Source organism: Nematostella vectensis, chromosome 5, assembly GCF_932526225.1.
Source record: "Nematostella vectensis chromosome 5, jaNemVect1.1, whole genome shotgun sequence".
NCBI classification, from domain to species: Eukaryota; Metazoa; Cnidaria; class Anthozoa; order Actiniaria; family Edwardsiidae; genus Nematostella; species Nematostella vectensis.
The window spans coordinates 6,726,181-6,746,369 of NC_064038.1; the positions used below are offsets into that span (position 1 = coordinate 6,726,181).

The 20,189-nt window shown below is 40.7% G+C and overlaps 1 protein-coding gene across 1 annotated transcript in view; it reads left to right on the forward strand.

Moving 5' to 3' along the window:
• LOC5504590 overlaps positions 1-18,967 on the forward strand; it is a 114,506-nt gene extending 95,539 nt beyond the window's left edge. Inside the window, exons 54-58 of the mRNA XM_048727880.1 lie at positions 4,585-4,762; positions 15,706-15,766; positions 16,362-16,554; positions 17,920-18,105; positions 18,717-18,967. Coding sequence (XP_048583837.1) covers positions 4,585-4,762; positions 15,706-15,766; positions 16,362-16,554; positions 17,920-18,105; positions 18,717-18,839 — 741 coding nt within the window. The 3' untranslated portion in view covers positions 18,840-18,967. The remainder of the gene's footprint in view (positions 1-4,584; positions 4,763-15,705; positions 15,767-16,361; positions 16,555-17,919; positions 18,106-18,716) is intronic.
• The last annotated feature ends 1,222 nt before the right edge of the window (positions 18,968-20,189 follow it).

Here is a 20,189-nt window from a genome sequence, read left to right on the forward strand (position 1 = left end):
CAACCTTCCAATTTGAACTTTGTCTTTTTTGCTCCTTTCTACTGTGGTTCTATCAAGGGGTAAAACCCTTCGGTCGAATCTTCATTTCAGTGCGCTTCAAAGAGTAATAATAACCTTTCCATGCTAACCATATGACCCCCTCTCCAATTGGACAACTTCCGTTATAATAAAACCCATTAAGGTTTGATTGGTGGCAGTACAAATACCACCAGGCCCCTTTGTATCTCACAGCACAAGACGAGGGGAAAGAGTCGTTATCTTGGTCTTTTGTTGAGAATGGAGAACTGTCATGGCCTGCAAGAGAGTTTCCAGCTGTACCTGTGAGGGATACAAATTATTTTCAAATACTATACGTTTCGAATCATGCAGATTAAAGAGCTCGAATAATGGCGATGGCGATGGGATGGCGGTGGTGGATGGTGGATGGTGGATGGCGGTGGTGGATGGTGATGGCGATGGCGATGGCGATGGCGATGGCGATGGCGATGGCGATGGCGATGGCGATGGCGATGGCGATGGCGATGGCGATGGCGATGGCGATGGCGATGGCGATGGCGATGGCGATGGCGATGGCGATGGCGATGGCGATGGCGATGGCGATGGCGATGGCGATGGCGATAAACATGAAAATGATGATGATGATGGAGGTTGTGGTGCTGATGATGCTGATTTTGATTACGAAGAAAAGGGGAAGCAGAAAGGTAATGATGTGAATAGAGCTAGATAGATTCGCTAGAATACAGCATGGAGGTGGTGATGGCGATGGCGATGGCGATGGCGATGGCGATGGCGATGGCGATGGCGATGGCGATGGCGATGATGAAGGTTGTGGTGCTGATGATGCTGATTTTGATTACGACGAAGAGGGGAAGCAGAAAGGTAATGATGTGAATAGAGCTAGATAGATTCGCTAGAATACAGCATCTACTTACCACTGTAACCACCCACATTCTAGTCTATATTTGTCGGTCTCCGCCGCGACTGTAAAGTGACCGTACTGAGCATGCGCCGTCTCACCCACTTCAGCTTCCATGTCCACTCTAAGCTCGAAAGCGATCGCATTGGTCAGTCTGTGGATTCGGTCGAGGCCCAGCCAAAACTCTCCCTCTAGGCCACCAAACCCGTGTTTGTACTCGGTCCAGTTTCGATAGAAGTCAACTGAGCCATCTTGGCGTCTCTGGAACACAGTCCAGCCACCGCCAAGGGTGTCTTGGTCACAAAAGATCTAGATAAAAATGGCTAAGTGGTTTAGTTATAATACCATCCAAAAAGAGCTACCGCTTGTACTCGAACTATATTGTTTTTCGTCTGTTTTGATGGCTCGCGTTTAACTATATTCATTTGCATAATTCCTTATTCATCACTTATCATTGATAGAGTGGCTTTCACGAACTCGCGGCAAACCCTTTCGTTCATTTCGCACTAATACACTCTCTTTGTCGTTGCTGTCTTTTGTTTTGACTTGGCTACTACACTTTGGCTGTTTCAATTTGTTTCACGTGTTTATGAGGGCCACTCTATCAAATTAAATAGATACAATACTTAGAGCCGCATTGTCTTCAGTTTACTTCCGGTCGATTACGTAACAATCTCCAATTATTTTTAGCGGAAAACGCGAAAAATATATTTCAAAATTGTGGAAATAAATGTGTATATTGGAAGTTTCTTTGAGGATGTGACTTATAACTTAGAGCGGATGGCCTGTTGAATAGCGCGGATTCCAATGGATTCTTTTGTAACTTAACGTTTGAGGCTTCCGACGGCCCTCCGGAAGTAAACTGGTGACAATGCGGCCTTAATGTATCCTTGTTCGCACCACTTACCTGGAATGCTTCCCGACCGTCCGGATCAATTGTGTACACGCCGCTGGTGTTCCCACCATTTGAGGGAATCGTTGCGCAGCTCATGGCTAAAGAGATGAGAAAGTAAAATGAGAAAATTGAACATTCTCTTTCTCGCAACTCAATATTTATAGCATTCACAGCTAAAAGGTAAAACCATAATAACCAAAATTAATCTTGAATCAGGTAATGAACTCTGGGTTTACTTGTCTATATTGCGTAAAGTTGATATTACCTATGTTTTCTTCTTTCGATTTTTGCAAGGGTGTGAAATCAAAATTGGAGCTATTTGGCAATTACTGCTATCAATTTTAGCATTATTCTTTGCTTGAAACATATTTCTGTTTTTTGATTAGCTTAGCAAATAAAATAACGTTGCACATTTTCAAGAATATAAGGTATACCGCTTTCACAGCCTCTTCCGGCAAATCCAAAACCACAAGCGCATGTGAAGTTTTGGCCATCTTGCATGTCACTGCAGATTCCTCCATTTTTACACGGACTCGAGTCACACGGCATCACTGAAGACGAATTGGAAATAAGTTAAAAAGAATCAGACCGTTTTCAAATCTGCCAACGGCTCATTACTATTCGAATTATCGAAAAAATGTCATAAAAGTACAAGAATCCGAAGTACAATACCAAAATCCCGAGCGCACGCAACGCACTACGCAATAAGAATACACCCGCGAAAAATTACACACTAATGCAAAAGTCTTAGTTCGTCACTGCGCCGTTTGCGACGGACCTGTAGTTTTCCACTGAAAAAAAAACTACGAAAACGAAAACTAGATTCAAACCGCATGTTGATGATCCGACTGGACAGATACACGTGTAGCTGCCTTCCCCAAAGTCCGCTTTGCACATTCTGTCCACAGAACAGGCTCCAGAAATACAGTTATTCTGAAATCAAGCAAAACGCCATGGGAGCCGTTTTTGGCTTTTCACTTCTCACCGCGGTGATCATGGTTACTAAAACTTCTTGATTACTGATTTCACCCGGTAAATAGGTATTTTAATAATTTTTAAATTTCTTATGAAGTACAGTCCCTCCCCCCTGAATGTGATTAGAAACGAGGTAGTAACTGAGGGACTAGTAACTAGGATCACCGGTGTTCACTTCCCTCTCTGGTTCATACTTTTTTTTTTCATCAAGTGAAAAATTCTCACTTGATGCAAAAAAGGTACGAGCCAATGTAGTACATTTAAAGGTTCCAATTATAGCAATTTGGAACAAAATGAAATTCATTGCTAATGATACTTTCCAGAAAAATTTAAAATATGACCTTATTGTGTAGCAATTTAAATGTACTATATTTATTGGAGAAAGGTTAGTCTTTTAATTTTCAGAAGACTTATATCATCGCATAACATTCCACCATTGTCATCACATTCAACAGTCGTACCTCAGTCCCATAATAAATGCTCTCTGGTTCGTCAACAAAATCATCCGGGTGTTGACGACGATTTCACGTGTTGATCCGACAAGTTTGTGACGCACTGTTGTAGATGATTATTGACAGATGTCACTAAGAAAGTATTTGGAGTGGCAGTTGTCCTCGGTTACTCCAGTAAGGTTGACTTGAATGTGGTTTTTGAGACTTTTGCCTTGATGAATGCTTTACTAGCTAAAATGCAGGTACGCAATGGAAATTTCGATAGCTTTGCTTGGAAAAGAGAAATCACTCACCTATCGCTCTTGTCGCAATCCCTAATGAAAATTCTAGAAAGGTCAACAGAATCAGAAAAGTGACATTCATTCCTCAATTCGTTATCTTGTGATTTAATCTTGCTTGGGATTTAAGTGATTAAACACCCGATATGTACTCAACGTTGTTGTGTACTGACTTGGGATGTAGTTACTAATTATTGGCAAACTAAAGCCAAACCATTAAAAACAGCAGCTGTTTGTCAGCTGCTGCTGGCCATAGACGACTAACCAGGTTTGAGTAATTCTAACAAATAAGCAACAGTATATGGGTGTTAATAATGACCATCAATTCACAGCCAGACAGCTGTCTGTTTATTGCTCTGTACTTTATTGAAACTTTTAAATATAAAGCCTTTAAACGATATTTTACCCTACTCTGTCTAACATTATTTTATCATACAATATGTTTCTAATTTCTTAAGTGCTATAAGGAAAAAGAAATTAACAGTTACAGTTTAATGAGGCTTTAGATAATTCTTTTAACTGTAACGGTTACCAACTACTTATGGACTCCCAGCTCTTATGTTACAAAAACAATGAAACTACATTCTGGTTTTTTGATAGCCAAACAATCAAAAATCCCACTAACAACCTTTTACCACGAGAAGGCCGGAAATGGACATAAGTAGCCCGTTAGTCAGTTTGTGAGAGTTCATAATATTGCAAACTTCTCTAACAACAATTCTTAGTCGAGTTAAATGAGAGATATGAGTGGTGGATCGTCTATTCTTGAGTTAGTGTCACAATAATCATAATCACCACCACTTGTAACCGCCATCACTCTCACCAACAACCATAATCATAATTAGCACAACACAATTTATCTTTTTCATCTTTAACCATGATAACCAAGAAAGAAGAATAAAGCAATCCAAAGCTTTCTAAGTAAAATCATCCCAATTTTCTATATCCCCTCTTCCTTCACCGTCTTTCTCCACCGTCCCTTCTTCCTCTCCTTTCTCCTTTTTGAGAAATTCTGGTTCCCCCTTACGCTTACGCCCTTATGATTATATATCATCATCTTCTCCACAGACCTTTTTTGTAGCTATGGTTGAGTCACGTGACACTCTGGGGATGCATCTTATTAAAAGCTTCAGTAAGAAAGCAGAGAAGGACTGGAGACAAGAGGTGGAGGCAATGATAGAATTACACACGTCCAGCGACCGGAAGGATCACCCTAATCTTGCTAATTACTTTTGGCATTCAGCGGGTAAGCCTAGACATCCCTAATCTTGCTAATTACTGTTGGCATTTGACGGGTAAGCCTAGATATCCCTAATCTTGCTAATTACTGTTGGCATTCGACGGGTTAGCCTAGATATCCCTAATCTTGCTAATTACTGTTGGCATTCGACGGGTAAGCCTAGATATCCCTAATCTTGCTAATTACTGTTGGCATTCGACGGGTAAGCCTAGATATCCCTAATCTTGTTAATTACTGTTGGCATTCGACTTGTAAGCCTAGATATCCCTAATCTTGCTAATCACTGTTGGCATTCGACGGGTAAGCCTAGATATCAATAATCTTGCTAATTACTGTTTGCATTCAACGGGTAAGCCTAGATATCCCTAATCTTGTTAATTACTGTTGGCGTTCAACGGGTAAGCCTAGATATCCCTAATCTTGTTAATTACTGTTGGCATTCGACTTGTAAGCCTAGATATCCCTAATCTTGCTAATCACTGTTGGCATTCGACGGGTAAGCCTAGATATCCCTAATCTTGCTAATTACTGTTGGCATTCGACGGGTAAGCCTAGATATCCCTAATCTTGCTAATTACTGTTGGCATTTGACGGGTAAGCCGAGATATCCCTAATCTCGCTAATTACTGTTGGCATTCAACGGGTAAGCCTAGATACCCCTAATCTTATTTATTACTGTTGGCATTCAACGGGTAAGCTCAGATATCCCTAATCTTGTTAATTACTAGTGGCATTCAACGGGTAAGCCAAGATATCCCTAATCTTGCTAATTACTGTTGGCATTCGACGGGTAAGCCTAGATATCCCTAATCTCGCTAATTACTGTTGGTATTCAACGGGTAAGCCTAGATATCCCTAATCTTGTTAATTACTGTTGGCATTTAACAGGTAAGCCTAGACATCCCTAATCTTGTTAATTACTGTTGGCATTCGACTTGTAAGCCTAGATATCCCTAATCTTGTTAATTACTGTTGGCATTCGACTTGTAAGCCTAGATATCCCTAATCTTGCTAATTACTGTTGGCATTCGACGGGTAAGCCTAGATATCCCTAATTTTGCTAATTACTGTTGGCATTTGACGGGTAAGCCTAGATGTCCCTAATCTTGCTAATTACTGTTGGCATTTGACGGGTAAGCCTAGATGTCCCTAATCTTGCTAATTACTGTTGGCATTTGACGGGTAAGCCTAGATATCCCTAATCTTGCTAATTACTGTTGGCATTCGACGGGTAAGCCTAGATATCCCTAATCTTGCTAATTACTGTTGGCGTTCAACGGGTAAGCCTAGATATCCCTAATCTTGCTAATTACTGTTGGCATTCGACGGGTAAGCCTAGATATCCCTAATCTTGCTAATTACTGTTGGCATTCGACGGGTAAGCCTAGATATCCCTAATCTTGTTAATTACTGTTGGCATTCGACTTGTAAGCCTAGATATCCCTAATCTTGCTAATCACTGTTGGCATTCGACGGGTAAGCCTAGATATCCCTAATCTTGCTAATTACTGTTTGCATTCAACGGGTAAGCCTAGATATCCCTAATCTTGTTAATTACTGTTGGCGTTCAACGGGTAAGCCTAGATATCCCTAATCTTGTTAATTACTGTTGGCATTCGACTTGTAAGCCTAGATATCCCTAATCTGGCTAATCACTGTTGGCATTCGACGGGTAAGCCTAGATATCCCTAATCTTGCTAATTACTAGCGGCATTCAACGGGTAAGCCAAGATATCCCTAATCTCGCTAATTACTGTTGGCATTCGACGGGTAAGCCTAGATATCCCTAATCTTGCTAATTACTGTTTGAATTCAACGGGTAAGCCTAGATATCCCTAATCTTGCTAATTACTGTTGGTATTCAACGGGTAAGCCTAGATATCCCTAATCTTGTTAATTACTGTTGGCATTCAACGGGTAAGCCTAGACATCCCTAATCTTGTTAATTACTGTTGGCATTCGACTTGTAAGCCTAGATATCCCTAATCTTGCTAATTACTGTTGGCATTCGACGGGTAAGCCTAGGTATCCCTAATTTTGCTAATTACTGTTGGCATTTGACGGGTAAGCCTAGATGTCTCTAATCTTGCTAATTACTGTTGGCATTTGACGGGTAAGCCTAGATATCCCTAATCTTGCTAATTACTGTTGGCATTCGACGGGTAAGCCTAGATATCCCTAATCTTGCTAATTACTGTTGGCGTTCAACGGGTAAGCCTAGACATCCCTAATCTTGCTAATTACTGTTGGCATTCGACGGGTAAGCCTAGATATCCCTAATCTTGCTAATTACTGTTGGCATTCGACGGGTAAGCCTAGATATCCCTAATCTTGTTAATTACTGTTGGCATTCGACTTGTAAGCCTAGATATCCCTAATCTTGCTAATCACTGTTGGCATTCGACGGGTAAGCCTAGATATCCCTAATCTTGCTAATTACTGTTTGCATTCAACGGGTAAGCCTAGATATCCCTAATCTTGTTAATTACTGTTGGCGTTCAACGGGTAAGCCTAGATATCCCTAATCTTGTTAATTACTGTTGGCATTCGACTTGTAAGCCTAGATATTCCTAATCTTGCTAATCACTGTTGGCATTCGACGGGTAAGCCTAGATATCCCTAATCTTGCTAATTACTGTTGGCATTCGACGGGTAAGCCTAGATATCCCTAATCTTGCTAATTACTGTTGGCATTTGACGGGTAAGCCGAGATATCCCTAATCTCGCTAATTACTGTTGGCATTCAACGGGTAAGCCTAGATACCCCTAATCTTGTTTATTACTGTTGGCATTCAACGGGTAAACTCAGATATCCCTAATCTTGCTAATTACTGTTTGAATTCAACGGGTAAGCCTAGATATCCCTAATCTTGCTAATTACTGTTGGTATTCAACGGGCTAGCCTAGATATCCCTGATCTTGTTAATTACTGTTGGCATTCAGCAGGTAAGCCTAGACATCCCTAATCTTGTTAATTACTGTTGGCATTCGACTTGTAAGCCTAGATATCCCTAATCTTGCTAATTACTGTTGGCATTCGACGGGTAAGCCTAGATATCCCTAATCTTGCTAATTACTGTTGGCATTCGATGGGTAAGCCTAGATATCTCTAATCTTGCTAATTACTGTTGGCATTCGACGGGTAAGCCTAGATATCCCTAATCTTGTTAATTACTGTTGGCATTCAACGGGTAAGCCTAGACATCCTTAATCTTGTTAATTACTGTTGGCATTCGACTTGTAAGCCTAGATATCCCTAATCTTGTTAATTACTGTTGGCATTCGACTTGTAAGCCTAGATATCCCTAATCTTGTTAATTACTGTTGGCATTCGACTTGTAAGCCTAGATATCCCTAATTTTGCTAATTACTGTTGGCATTCGACGGGTAAGCCTAGATGTCCCTAATCTTGCTAATTACTGTTGGCATTTGACGGGTAAGCCTAGATGTCCCTAATCTTGCTAATTACTGTTGGTATTCAACGGGTAAGCCTAGATATCCCTAATCTTGCTAATTACTGTTGGCATTTGACGGGTAAGCCTAGATATCCCTGATCTTGTTAATTACTGTTGGCATTCAGCAGGTAAGCCTAGATATCCCTAATCTTGTTAATTACTGTTGGCATTCAACGGGTAAGCCTAGACATCCTTAATCTTGTTAATTACTGTTGGCATTCAGCAGGTAAGCCTAGATATCCCTAATCTTGTTAATTACTGTTGGCATTCAACGGGTAAGCCTAGACATCCTTAATCTTGTTAATTACTGTTGGCATTCGACTTGTAAGCCTAGATATCCCTAATCTTATTTATTACTGTTGGCATTCAACGGGTAAGCTCAGATATCCCTAATCTTGTTAATTACTAGTGGCATTCAACGGGTAAGCCAAGATATCCCTAATCTTGCTAATTACTGTTGGCATTCGACGGGTAAGCCTAGATATCCCTAATCTCGCTAATTACTGTTGGTATTCAACGGGTAAGCCTAGATATCCCTAATCTTGTTAATTACTGTTGGCATTTAACGGGTAAGCCTAGACATCCCTAATCTTGTTAATTACTGTTGGCATTCGACTTGTAAGCCTAGATATCCCTAATCTTGTTAATTACTGTTGGCATTCGACTTGTAAGCCTAGATATCCCTAATCTTGCTAATTACTGTTGGCATTCGACGGGTAAGCCTAGATATCCCTAATTTTGCTAATTACTGTTGGCATTTGACGGGTAAGCCTAGATGTCCCTAATCTTGCTAATTACTGTTGGCATTTGACGGGTAAGCCTAGATGTCCCTAATCTTGCTAATTACTGTTGGCATTTGACGGGTAAGCCTAGATATCCCTAATCTTGCTAATTACTGTTTTCATTCGACGGGTAAGCCTAGATATCCCTAATCTTGCTAATTACTGTTGGCGTTCAACGGGTAAGCCTAGATATCCCTAATCTTGCTAATTACTGTTGGCATTCGACGGGTAAGCCTAGATATCCCTAATCTTGCTAATTACTGTTGGCATTCGACGGGTAAGCCTAGATATCCCTAATCTTGTTAATTACTGTTGGCATTCGACTTGTAAGCCTAGATATCCCTAATCTTGCTAATCACTGTTGGCATTCGACGGGTAAGCCTAGATATCCCTAATCTTGCTAATTACTGTTTGCATTCAACGGGTAAGCCTAGATATCCCTAATCTTGTTAATTACTGTTGGCGTTCAACGGGTAAGCCTAGATATCCCTAATCTTGTTAATTACTGTTGGCATTCGACTTGTAAGCCTAGATATCCCTAATCTTGCTAATCACTGTTGGCATTCGACGGGTAAGCCTAGATATCCCTAATCTTGCTAATTACTAGCGGCATTCAACGGGTAAGCCAAGATATCCCTAATCTCGCTAATTACTGTTGGCATTCGACGGGTAAGCCTAGATATCCCTAATCTTGCTAATTACTGTTTGAATTCAACGGGTAAGCCTAGATATCCCTAATCTTGCTAATTACTGTTGGTATTCAACGGGTAAGCCTAGATATCCCTAATCTTGTTAATTACTGTTGGCATTCAACGGGTAAGCCTAGACATCCCTAATCTTGTTAATTACTGTTGGCATTCGACTTGTAAGCCTAGATATCCCTAATCTTGCTAATTACTGTTGGCATTCGACGGGTAAGCCTAGGTATCCCTAATTTTGCTAATTACTGTTGGCATTTGACGGGTAAGCCTAGATGTCTCTAATCTTGCTAATTACTGTTGGCATTTGACGGGTAAGCCTAGATATCCCTAATCTTGCTAATTACTGTTGGCATTCGACGGGTAAGCCTAGATATCCCTAATCTTGCTAATTACTGTTGGCGTTCAACGGGTAAGCCTAGACATCCCTAATCTTGCTAATTACTGTTGGCATTCGACGGGTAAGCCTAGATATCCCTAATCTTGCTAATTACTGTTGGCATTCGACGGGTAAGCCTAGATATCCCTAATCTTGTTAATTACTGTTGGCATTCGACTTGTAAGCCTAGATATCCCTAATCTTGCTAATCACTGTTGGCATTCGACGGGTAAGCCTAGATATCCCTAATCTTGCTAATTACTGTTTGCATTCAACGGGTAAGCCTAGATATCCCTAATCTTGTTAATTACTGTTGGCGTTCAACGGGTAAGCCTAGATATCCCTAATCTTGTTAATTACTATTGGCATTCAACGGGTAAGCCTAGACATCCTTAATCTTGTTAATTACTGTTGGCATTCGACTTGTAAGCCTAGATATCCCTAATCTTGTTAATTACTGTTGGCATTCGACTTGTAAGCCTAGATATCCCTAATCTTGTTAATTACTGTTGGCATTCGACTTGTAAGCCTAGATATCCCTAATCTTGTTAATTACTGTTGGCGTTCAACGGGTAAGCCTAGATAACCCTAATCTTGCTAATTACTGTTGGCGTTCAACGGGTAAGCCTAGACATCCCTAATCTTGCTAATTACTGTTGGCATTCGACGGGTAAGCCTAGATATCCCTAATCTTGCTAATTACTGTTGGCATTCGACGGGTAAGCCTAGATATCCCTAATCTTGTTAATTACTGTTGGCATTCGACTTGTAAGCCTAGATATCCCTAATCTTGCTAATCACTGTTGGCATTCGACGGGTAAGCCTAGATATCCCTAATCTTGCTAATTACTGTTTGCATTCAACGGGTAAGCCTAGATATCCCTAATCTTGTTAATTACTGTTGGCGTTCAACGGGTAAGCCTAGATATCCCTAATCTTGTTAATTACTGTTGGCATTCGACTTGTAAGCCTAGATATTCCTAATCTTGCTAATCACTGTTGGCATTCGACGGGTAAGCCTAGATATCCCTAATCTTGCTAATTACTGTTGGCATTCGACGGGTAAGCCTAGATATCCCTAATCTTGCTAATTACTGTTGGCATTTGACGGGTAAGCCGAGATATCCCTAATCTCGCTAATTACTGTTGGCATTCAACGGGTAAGCCTAGATACCCCTAATCTTGTTTATTACTGTTGGCATTCAACGGGTAAGCTCAGATATCCCTAATCTTGCTAATTACTGTTTGAATTCAACGGGTAAGCCTAGATATCCCTAATCTTGCTAATTACTGTTGGTATTCAACGGGCTAGCCTAGATATCCCTGATCTTGTTAATTACTGTTGGCATTCAGCAGGTAAGCCTAGACATCCCTAATCTTGTTAATTACTGTTGGCATTCGACTTGTAAGCCTAGATATCCCTAATCTTGCTAATTACTGTTGGCATTCGACGGGTAAGCCTAGATATCCCTAATCTTGCTAATTACTGTTGGCATTCGACGGGTAAGCCTAGATATCCCTAATCTTGCTAATTACTGTTGGCATTCGACGGGTAAGCCTAGATATCCCTAATCTTGTTAATTACTGTTGGCATTCAACGGGTAAGCCTAGACATCCTTAATCTTGTTAATTACTGTTGGCATTCGACTTGTAAGCCTAGATATCCCTAATCTTGTTAATTACTGTTGGCATTCGACTTGTAAGCCTAGATATCCCTAATCTTGTTAATTACTGTTAGCATTCGACTTGTAAGCCTAGATATCCCTAATTTTGCTAATTACTGTTGGCATTCGACGGGTAAGCCTAGATGTCCCTAATCTTGCTAATTACTGTTGGCATTTGACGGGTAAGCCTAGATGTCCCTAATCTTGCTAATTACTGTTGGTATTCAACGGGTAAGCCTAGATATCCCTAATCTTGCTAATTACTGTTGGCATTCGACGGGTAAGCCTAGATATCCCTGATCTTGTTAATTACTGTTGGCATTCAGCAGGTAAGCCTAGATATCCCTAATCTTGTTAATTACTGTTGGCATTCAACGGGTAAGCCTAGACATCCTTAATCTTGTTAATTACTGTTGGCATTCAGCAGGTAAGCCTAGATATCCCTAATCTTGTTAATTACTGTTGGCATTCAACGGGTAAGCCTAGACATCCTTAATCTTGTTAATTACTGTTGGCATTCGACTTGTAAGCCTAGATATCCCTAATCTTGTTAATTACTGTTGGCATTCGACTTGTAAGCCTAGATATCCCTAATCTTGTTAATTACTGTTGGCATTCGACTTGTAAGCCTAGATATCCCTAATCTTGTTAATTACTGTTGGCGTTCAACGGGTAAGCCTAGATAACCCTAATCTTGCTAATTACTGTTGGCATTCAACGGGTAAGCCTAGATATCCCTAATCTTGCTAATTACTGTTGGCATTCAACGGGTAAGCCTAGATATCCCTAATCTTGCTAATTACTGTTGGCATTCGACGGGTAAGCCTAGATATCCCTAATCTTGCTAATTACTGTTGGCATTCGACGGGTAAGCCTAGATATCCCTAATCTTGCTAATTACTGTTGGCATTTGACGGGTAAGCCGAGATATCCCTTATCTTGCTAATTACTGTTGGCATTCAACGGGTAAGCCTAGATATCCCTAATCTTGCTAATTACTGTTGGTATTCAAAGGGTTAGCCTAGATATCCCTAATCTTGTTAATTACTGTTGGCATTCGACGGGTAAGCCTAGATATCCCTAATCTTGCTAATTACTGTTGGCATTTGACGGGTAAGCCGAGATATCCCTAATCTCGCTAATTACTGTTGGCATTCAACGGGCTAGCCTAGATATCCCTGATCTTGTTAATTACTGTTGGCATTCAGCGGGTAAGCCTAGATATCCCTAATCTTGTTAATTACTGTTGGCATTCGACTTGTAAGCCTAGATATCCCTAATCTTGCTAATTACTGTTGGCATTCGACGGGTAAGCCTAGATATCCCTAATCTTGCTAATTACTGTTGGCATTCGACGGGTAAGCCTAGATATCCCTAATCTTGCTAATTACTGTTGGCATTCGACGGGTAAGCCTAGATATCCCTAATCTTGTTAATTACTGTTGGCATTCAACGGGTAAGCCTAGACATCCTTAATCTTGTTAATTACTGTTGGCATTCGACTTGTAAGCCTAGATATCCCTAATCTTGTTAATTACTGTTGGCATTCGACTTGTAAGCCTAGATATCCCTAATCTTGTTAATTACTGTTGGCATTCGACTTGTAAGCCTAGATATCCCTAATTTTGCTAATTACTGTTGGCATTCGACGGGTAAGCCTAGATGTCCCTAATCTTGCTAATTACTGTTGGCATTTGACGGGTAAGCCTAGATGTCCCTAATCTTGCTAATTACTGTTGGTATTCAACGGGTAAGCCTAGATATCCCTAATCTTGCTAATTACTGTTGGCATTCGACGGGTAAGCCTAGATATCCCTGATCTTGTTAATTACTGTTGGCATTCAGCAGGTAAGCCTAGATATCCCTAATCTTGTTAATTACTGTTGGCATTCAACGGGTAAGCCTAGACATCCTTAATCTTGTTAATTACTGTTGGCATTCAGCAGGTAAGCCTAGATATCCCTAATCTTGTTAATTACTGTTGGCATTCAACGGGTAAGCCTAGACATCCTTAATCTTGTTAATTACTGTTGGCATTCGACTTGTAAGCCTAGATATCCCTAATCTTGTTAATTACTGTTGGCATTCGACTTGTAAGCCTAGATATCCCTAATCTTGTTAATTACTGTTGGCATTCGACTTGTAAGCCTAGATATCCCTAATCTTGTTAATTACTGTTGGCGTTCAACGGGTAAGCCTAGATAACCCTAATCTTGCTAATTACTGTTGGCATTCAACGGGTAAGCCTAGATATCCCTAATCTTGCTAATTACTGTTGGCATTCAACGGGTAAGCCTAGATATCCCTAATCTTGCTAATTACTGTTGGCATTCGACGGGTAAGCCTAGATATCCCTAATCTTGCTAATTACTGTTGGCATTCGACGGGTAAGCCTAGATATCCCTAATCTTGCTAATTACTGTTGGCATTTGACGGGTAAGCCGAGATATCCCTTATCTTGCTAATTACTGTTGGCATTCAACGGGTAAGCCTAGATATCCCTAATCTTGCTAATTACTGTTGGTATTCAAAGGGTTAGCCTAGATATCCCTAATCTTGTTAATTACTGTTGGCATTCGACGGGTAAGCCTAGATATCCCTAATCTTGCTAATTACTGTTGGCATTTGACGGGTAAGCCGAGATATCCCTAATCTCGCTAATTACTGTTGGCATTCAACGGGCTAGCCTAGATATCCCTGATCTTGTTAATTACTGTTGGCATTCAGCGGGTAAGCCTAGATATCCCTAATCTTGTTAATTACTGTTGGCATTCAACGGGTAAGCCTAGACATCCCTAATCTTGTTAATTACTGTTGGCATTCGACTTGTAAGCCTAGATATCCCTAATCTTGTTAATTACTGTTGGCATTCGACTTGTAAGCCTAGATATCCCTAATCTTGCTAATTACTGTTGGCATTCGACGGGTAAGCCTAGATATCCCTAATCTTGCTAATTACTGTTGGCATTCGACGGGTAAGCCTAGATATCCCTAATTTTGCTAATTACTGTTGGCATTTGACGGGTAAGCCTAGATGTCCCTAATCTTGCTAATTACTGTTGGCATTTGACGGGTAAGCCTAGATATCCCTAATCTTGCTAATTACTGTTGGCATTCGACGGGTAGGCCTAGATATCCCTAATCTTGCTAATTACTGTTGGCATTCGACGGGTAAGCCTAGATATCCCTAATCTTGCTAATTACTGTTGGCATTCGACGGGTAAGCCTAGATATCCCTAATCTTGCTAATTACTGTTGGCATTTGACGGGTAAGCCGAGATATCCCTTATCTTTTGCACGCAAAACGGCCATGATCATAATCATCCACAGTATGATTACCAGCGTCATTATCATAATAATTGATTTTTATCCAAGCCATACTTATGGTGAGTGCCATCCTCATTTTATCAACATCAGTCGTGTCACCATCAACGGTTTAATAAACAGTATATAACTTTTAACGACCATTTAACTTTCGAGGGGAGGGGGGTTGAAAAAACAATCCCTATATGTCCTTCGGGTCTAAATACTTTCTTGCATCATCCCTACATGACAAAGAATATCCTCCTAATACCACTGAAAAGCCCACCCATTACACCACACCCCCTGTAATTCCCCTCAAATGTTGAAAAGTCGACCAATCGCGGTCCTTCATCTTTGAGTCAACGTCATTATCATCATCTCCATTCAATTCATCCATCAACATTGTCTTGGCCATATAAGTCATTGCCATCACCATAGGCGTTGTTATCATCAACATCAACACAATAAACACCATCGTTATCGTTATTGACATTTGTCGTTATTATCATCAACAACATCATATGCTGCTATTACCACCTTTTTAACCATCAACATCATTATCATAATAATCATCAACATAACCACCATTAACCAAACGTTTTCAGATTAGCGACAAAATGATATTGTCTTTTATGATATTTTGGTTAAACTTGTCTTCTCTTTATCAGCATTCCGTCATGTATTTGAGCAGAGCAAAGACAAGGATTTACTTATCAAGCCCAACAACTTGTAAGTGGAAGATAGATTACCATTGGTATATTCAATACCACTTCAAAAATTGTCATTCGTTCGTTACCCCGGTCAGGCCTCATAAAAAGATGACATACCATATTTGAAATTCCATGGTGCCTACGTCGAAAGATATTATGCGAAATTACAAAGCATTTTGTTTTCAATCGTTGTCGTGGTGGCCATTTTGAATAGCCACCAGGATGGAACCCTCGTTTTCCACTGCCACAGGCATTCGTGCTTGCCCTAAACTCCCATAGATCATTTAGGGAGAGAACACATGCATAATATGCATTCTTATCATTTGGCCACATATCAATTATGATTGTCGTTTTTTTTAATGGTCCAAAAGAGCCTGGGGCGAGCGAGCAGGAAAGCTGCGATAGTCTGAAATGTTAGGGTCTGGGTTGATTTTTCAAGATGGCGGGCAGCAAAATCGTAGTAAACACAAATAACTTTTACGTGGAAATTCTTGGCGAACGCAATTCTAGGGTGGCAAAACAGTCATATCCTAGTAAGGAACTGACCTGACCTGCTAGAAAAACGACAAATATTTTACAATTATATTAACGTCTTTCTAAACCGTTTTTCTTAGGTTGATCTGTTACGAGTTCTCGTCCAGCACGTCCTTGCAAGATTTCTTAACTGAAGGCGAGGGTGTGATGAGTTTCGACACTCTTTGCGTGCTATCCATTGACGTCATCAGCGCGATAGAACACCTTCACAAACACGGCATACGTCACGGCAACATTAGCACGGATACAGTACTTATTGCACCTTGCTCGAGGGTAATATCACAAATAGACACCTCAGCCAACATACACCTCGTCAATCACAATACATCATATCGACAAAAATGGGATAGGTCACGGCAACATTAGCACGGATACAGTATTTATTGCACCTTGCTCGTGGGTAATATCCCGAATAGACACCTCAGCAGCCAACATACACCTCGTCAATCACAATACATCATATATCAACAAAACGATAAGTCACGCCAACATTAGAACGGATGATATACTTACTCGAGTATAATATCACACAAAAGACACCTGTACTTACACACACCTGCGCAATATCACACACAATATGTACATCATTTCTGTAAGCACGCTATGCATTACCGTAACAAATGGGGGGGAGAGGACGCGTCTTCCCACAATGCATCGCTTTCCAGGTATATTATTAACTGCTCCGCCCCCCCCCCCCCCCCCCTTTGTGCAGGAGCCAGTTCGCCATGAACGCCATAGCGATGCGATCTCTCCTAGTTGATGAGTTTGAAAAGTCAACCTGCTTTTATGTCTAGCGTCGATTTTGGTATAAAACTGCCCATTTCAGCTGTTAGTATTTCACTTGTTTAATTTAAAACTAATAAGCTTTTCAATTGAGCTACAACTGAGACGAATCGCGTTATTTTCCGAGAAAGAGTTGCCGAAGCAGTTCATCAAGGAATGTCCTTCGCCCGTACAAAAACAAAAAAAAACTAGTCGGTTTGTTTATTATAACACATTCAATTATCATTTTTGAATATTTTTTTAATACTGCCAACCTTAAGACAGTTACCAAAATATTGTCGAGGCGTAAGTAAGCGTACATCTCACTGTCAATGGTTCCGTCAAGCTCGACCAATGCAAAATTCCCGCCAAAATTAGCTCATTTTGACCGACAAAAAAAGTGATAAAAACGTGCTATACCCTATATGTTTCTTGACTATTAAATGGTTGATTTATGCTGATATCTAACCTAGTACTTAATTGCTTCATTAAGAAATAATAATTATAAACACTGCAATCGTACAAACATGACAAAAATCAAGCAAGGCATACAAATTTCCGACATACAAAAGCTTTCAAAAGGCGGAAATTGTCTAAAGAAATCAATACACAGAGAGTTCATAAGGTCAACATTACTGCTGATACCTTTGTTTACCATTGGACGATCCCTCGGAGAGGCACAGGGCTCGTCAAGTCACGCTACGATTACGCTCCGATCGCCATTGGCGAGCCACTAAAAGTGATTTTTTTGCGCAAAGCAGGACTGGAAGACGCATCCTCCCTCCCATACCGTAACATTAGCACAGATAATTTATAACTGCATAATAAATATCACACAATTGTTTCCCGTGAAATCATCATTTTTTCCGAGTTTAGGTTCCTCCAATCAAGGCAGTACTTGGCGGATTCTCACAAGCCACTATCACTAGGGACACCAAGGCAACCGGACACTGTAACCTCGCCTGCGCTGACGTCATCACGTCATGTGACGACATAGTTCAGTATGGGCAGCTCTTAGCTGTGTTGTTGGGGCATTCACATGGGTCTAGTGAATATACAGAGGTGAGACAAACAGCGGCTTTCTTATTGATCAACGTGAAAGTTCTTCTTACAATATTGAGAACCCAACAAGTAGTCGGGTGATGAGAATTGCGATGTCAGGGCCGTAAAATGCAACGATAGATTCAGGTTTTTATATAAATGGCAGAATTTTACCGGCAAAATTGTCAATTGGAAAATAAAAGCAAAAATAGCGCGATAGTTTTCTGTGTGACTCAAATATATTAGGCAAACAAAGATATCCTGTGTACACTAGAAAGAAGCGAATGGGACCAGCCTTTCGTCGCATAACATTAAGGCTGACACACTAGGCGATTTTGTACGCTCGTTGAGCGAATTTACGTACTCGCATGCGATCGTCAGCGAATTGTATCGACAGTACCGGACGATTAATCAGACGTCTAGATCGGCAGTAACAAACGTTTCGATATTTGCGAATTCGCCAACGCGGCAGCAGACAGATCTGGAGATTTTCATCCGCCGATTGAAATTCGTTTAAACGAAAGTACAAAACCCCCTTAGTGTCTTAGGCTTTACGACTTTATCACAATTTACTGGTTTTGCATTAAATTCTCTATACCTCACCTCAAGCAGGTATTGACTTTTTTTTTCAGATTCACGAGATAATGAACCTGTGCTTCATTGAGAGCCCACGTCGCCGTCCGCTGGCCAGACGCATCCGGGAGCTTTTAGAGGACGCGTGGTGCACTGTGGGAGTCTGGGATACATTCCTTTAATTACAGACCCCCTTATATATGTAAATGATCCGTATGATACCAGATTTAGATTTAGCGGAATTGGTGCAGTTGTAACGCTTTAAATCTAGGAGAGTGAAGAGACCCCCATAAAATATCTTTTGTCTCTAGTCTCTAATGACTCATTGTGTCTATGTATAAGTGTGTACAAGAGAGCATAAGATAAGAGAGGGACGCTTTGGTATTACCCGCGCGCCATGTCGATTCCGAATCTACCTATTTTTAGTAACCACCACCCCATCACTGCGTGCGAGGATTTTTACTCACCCTACCCCCGCGCTTTGGCATTTACATCTTGTTGTTTGCCGCTGTTTTGTGACTTGAAACCAAAAAAACACCCTATTTGCACAAATACCATCGAAAACGTCATTCTAGCATCAATGATACGGGTAGTTGCGGTTTATAGGGGATGTAGTACTTCGAGGATTGCAACATTTCGAAAACGGACTTCATTCAAAATGAAGAGCGGAAAACCTTCAAACACCGTTTTCGCTCTAACTTGCTGCTTTTTCGTGGTTTCTCAACATTCATTATCTTCCTAATGGTCAAACGGAATCTGTAAGTTAGACATTAGATATGATATTGATTTTTGTGAATATTCCGGTAAATTGAGTAGGAATCCAAGAAAAATACATTTCATAAAACTATCCTTGCAGCGAGGGAATGCATTTTTGTGATGATCAAAGCCAGCAAGCTGAAGTATCTGAGCTTTTGTAATAGTGAGAAAATAAAGAGGGAAATATTACTGTACTTCTTTGATGTTGTTATTATACAAGCTGGAGTCGGGACTTGTTTTAGTGGTCAGCGACTTAGATCGTGTCCGGGGGGGGGGGGGGGGGGGTGGGGGGGGGGGGGGGTAGTCCATAGACGTTCAGATGTGCGCTGATAAAAAAAACTCCTTTGAGCTAATTGTCATTTGTGCGGCTAAAGTAGCGTATATTATGCCGCCTGCAAAGGCCCTAATGACCATAAGCTTATTGTCCCATCGTTATTTATAAGCGATTGCTTTAAAAAGAAATTATATCTGTCACTGATTTTCGCGTTTTATTAGACTTTATTTCTGTTGCCCTCCAGCTGTTGCCCTCCAGCTCTTCAAACCAGTTTTCTCTTGTTACTATCCAACTAGTTTCGGTTCCTAAGAAATAAGACGATAATGTTATTGTCAGGCGGGTAATTTAGATTTATCAATTTCCAGTTCATTTGAGAACTGCTAACTTGAACACACATGTATAGTTACACTAAATAGATTTACTCCTGGACTCTTATAGCATGCTAACCCATGTGCTGTATAGTAGACGTTTCATAACAGATCTTGCTTTCTTTTCGGTTTAA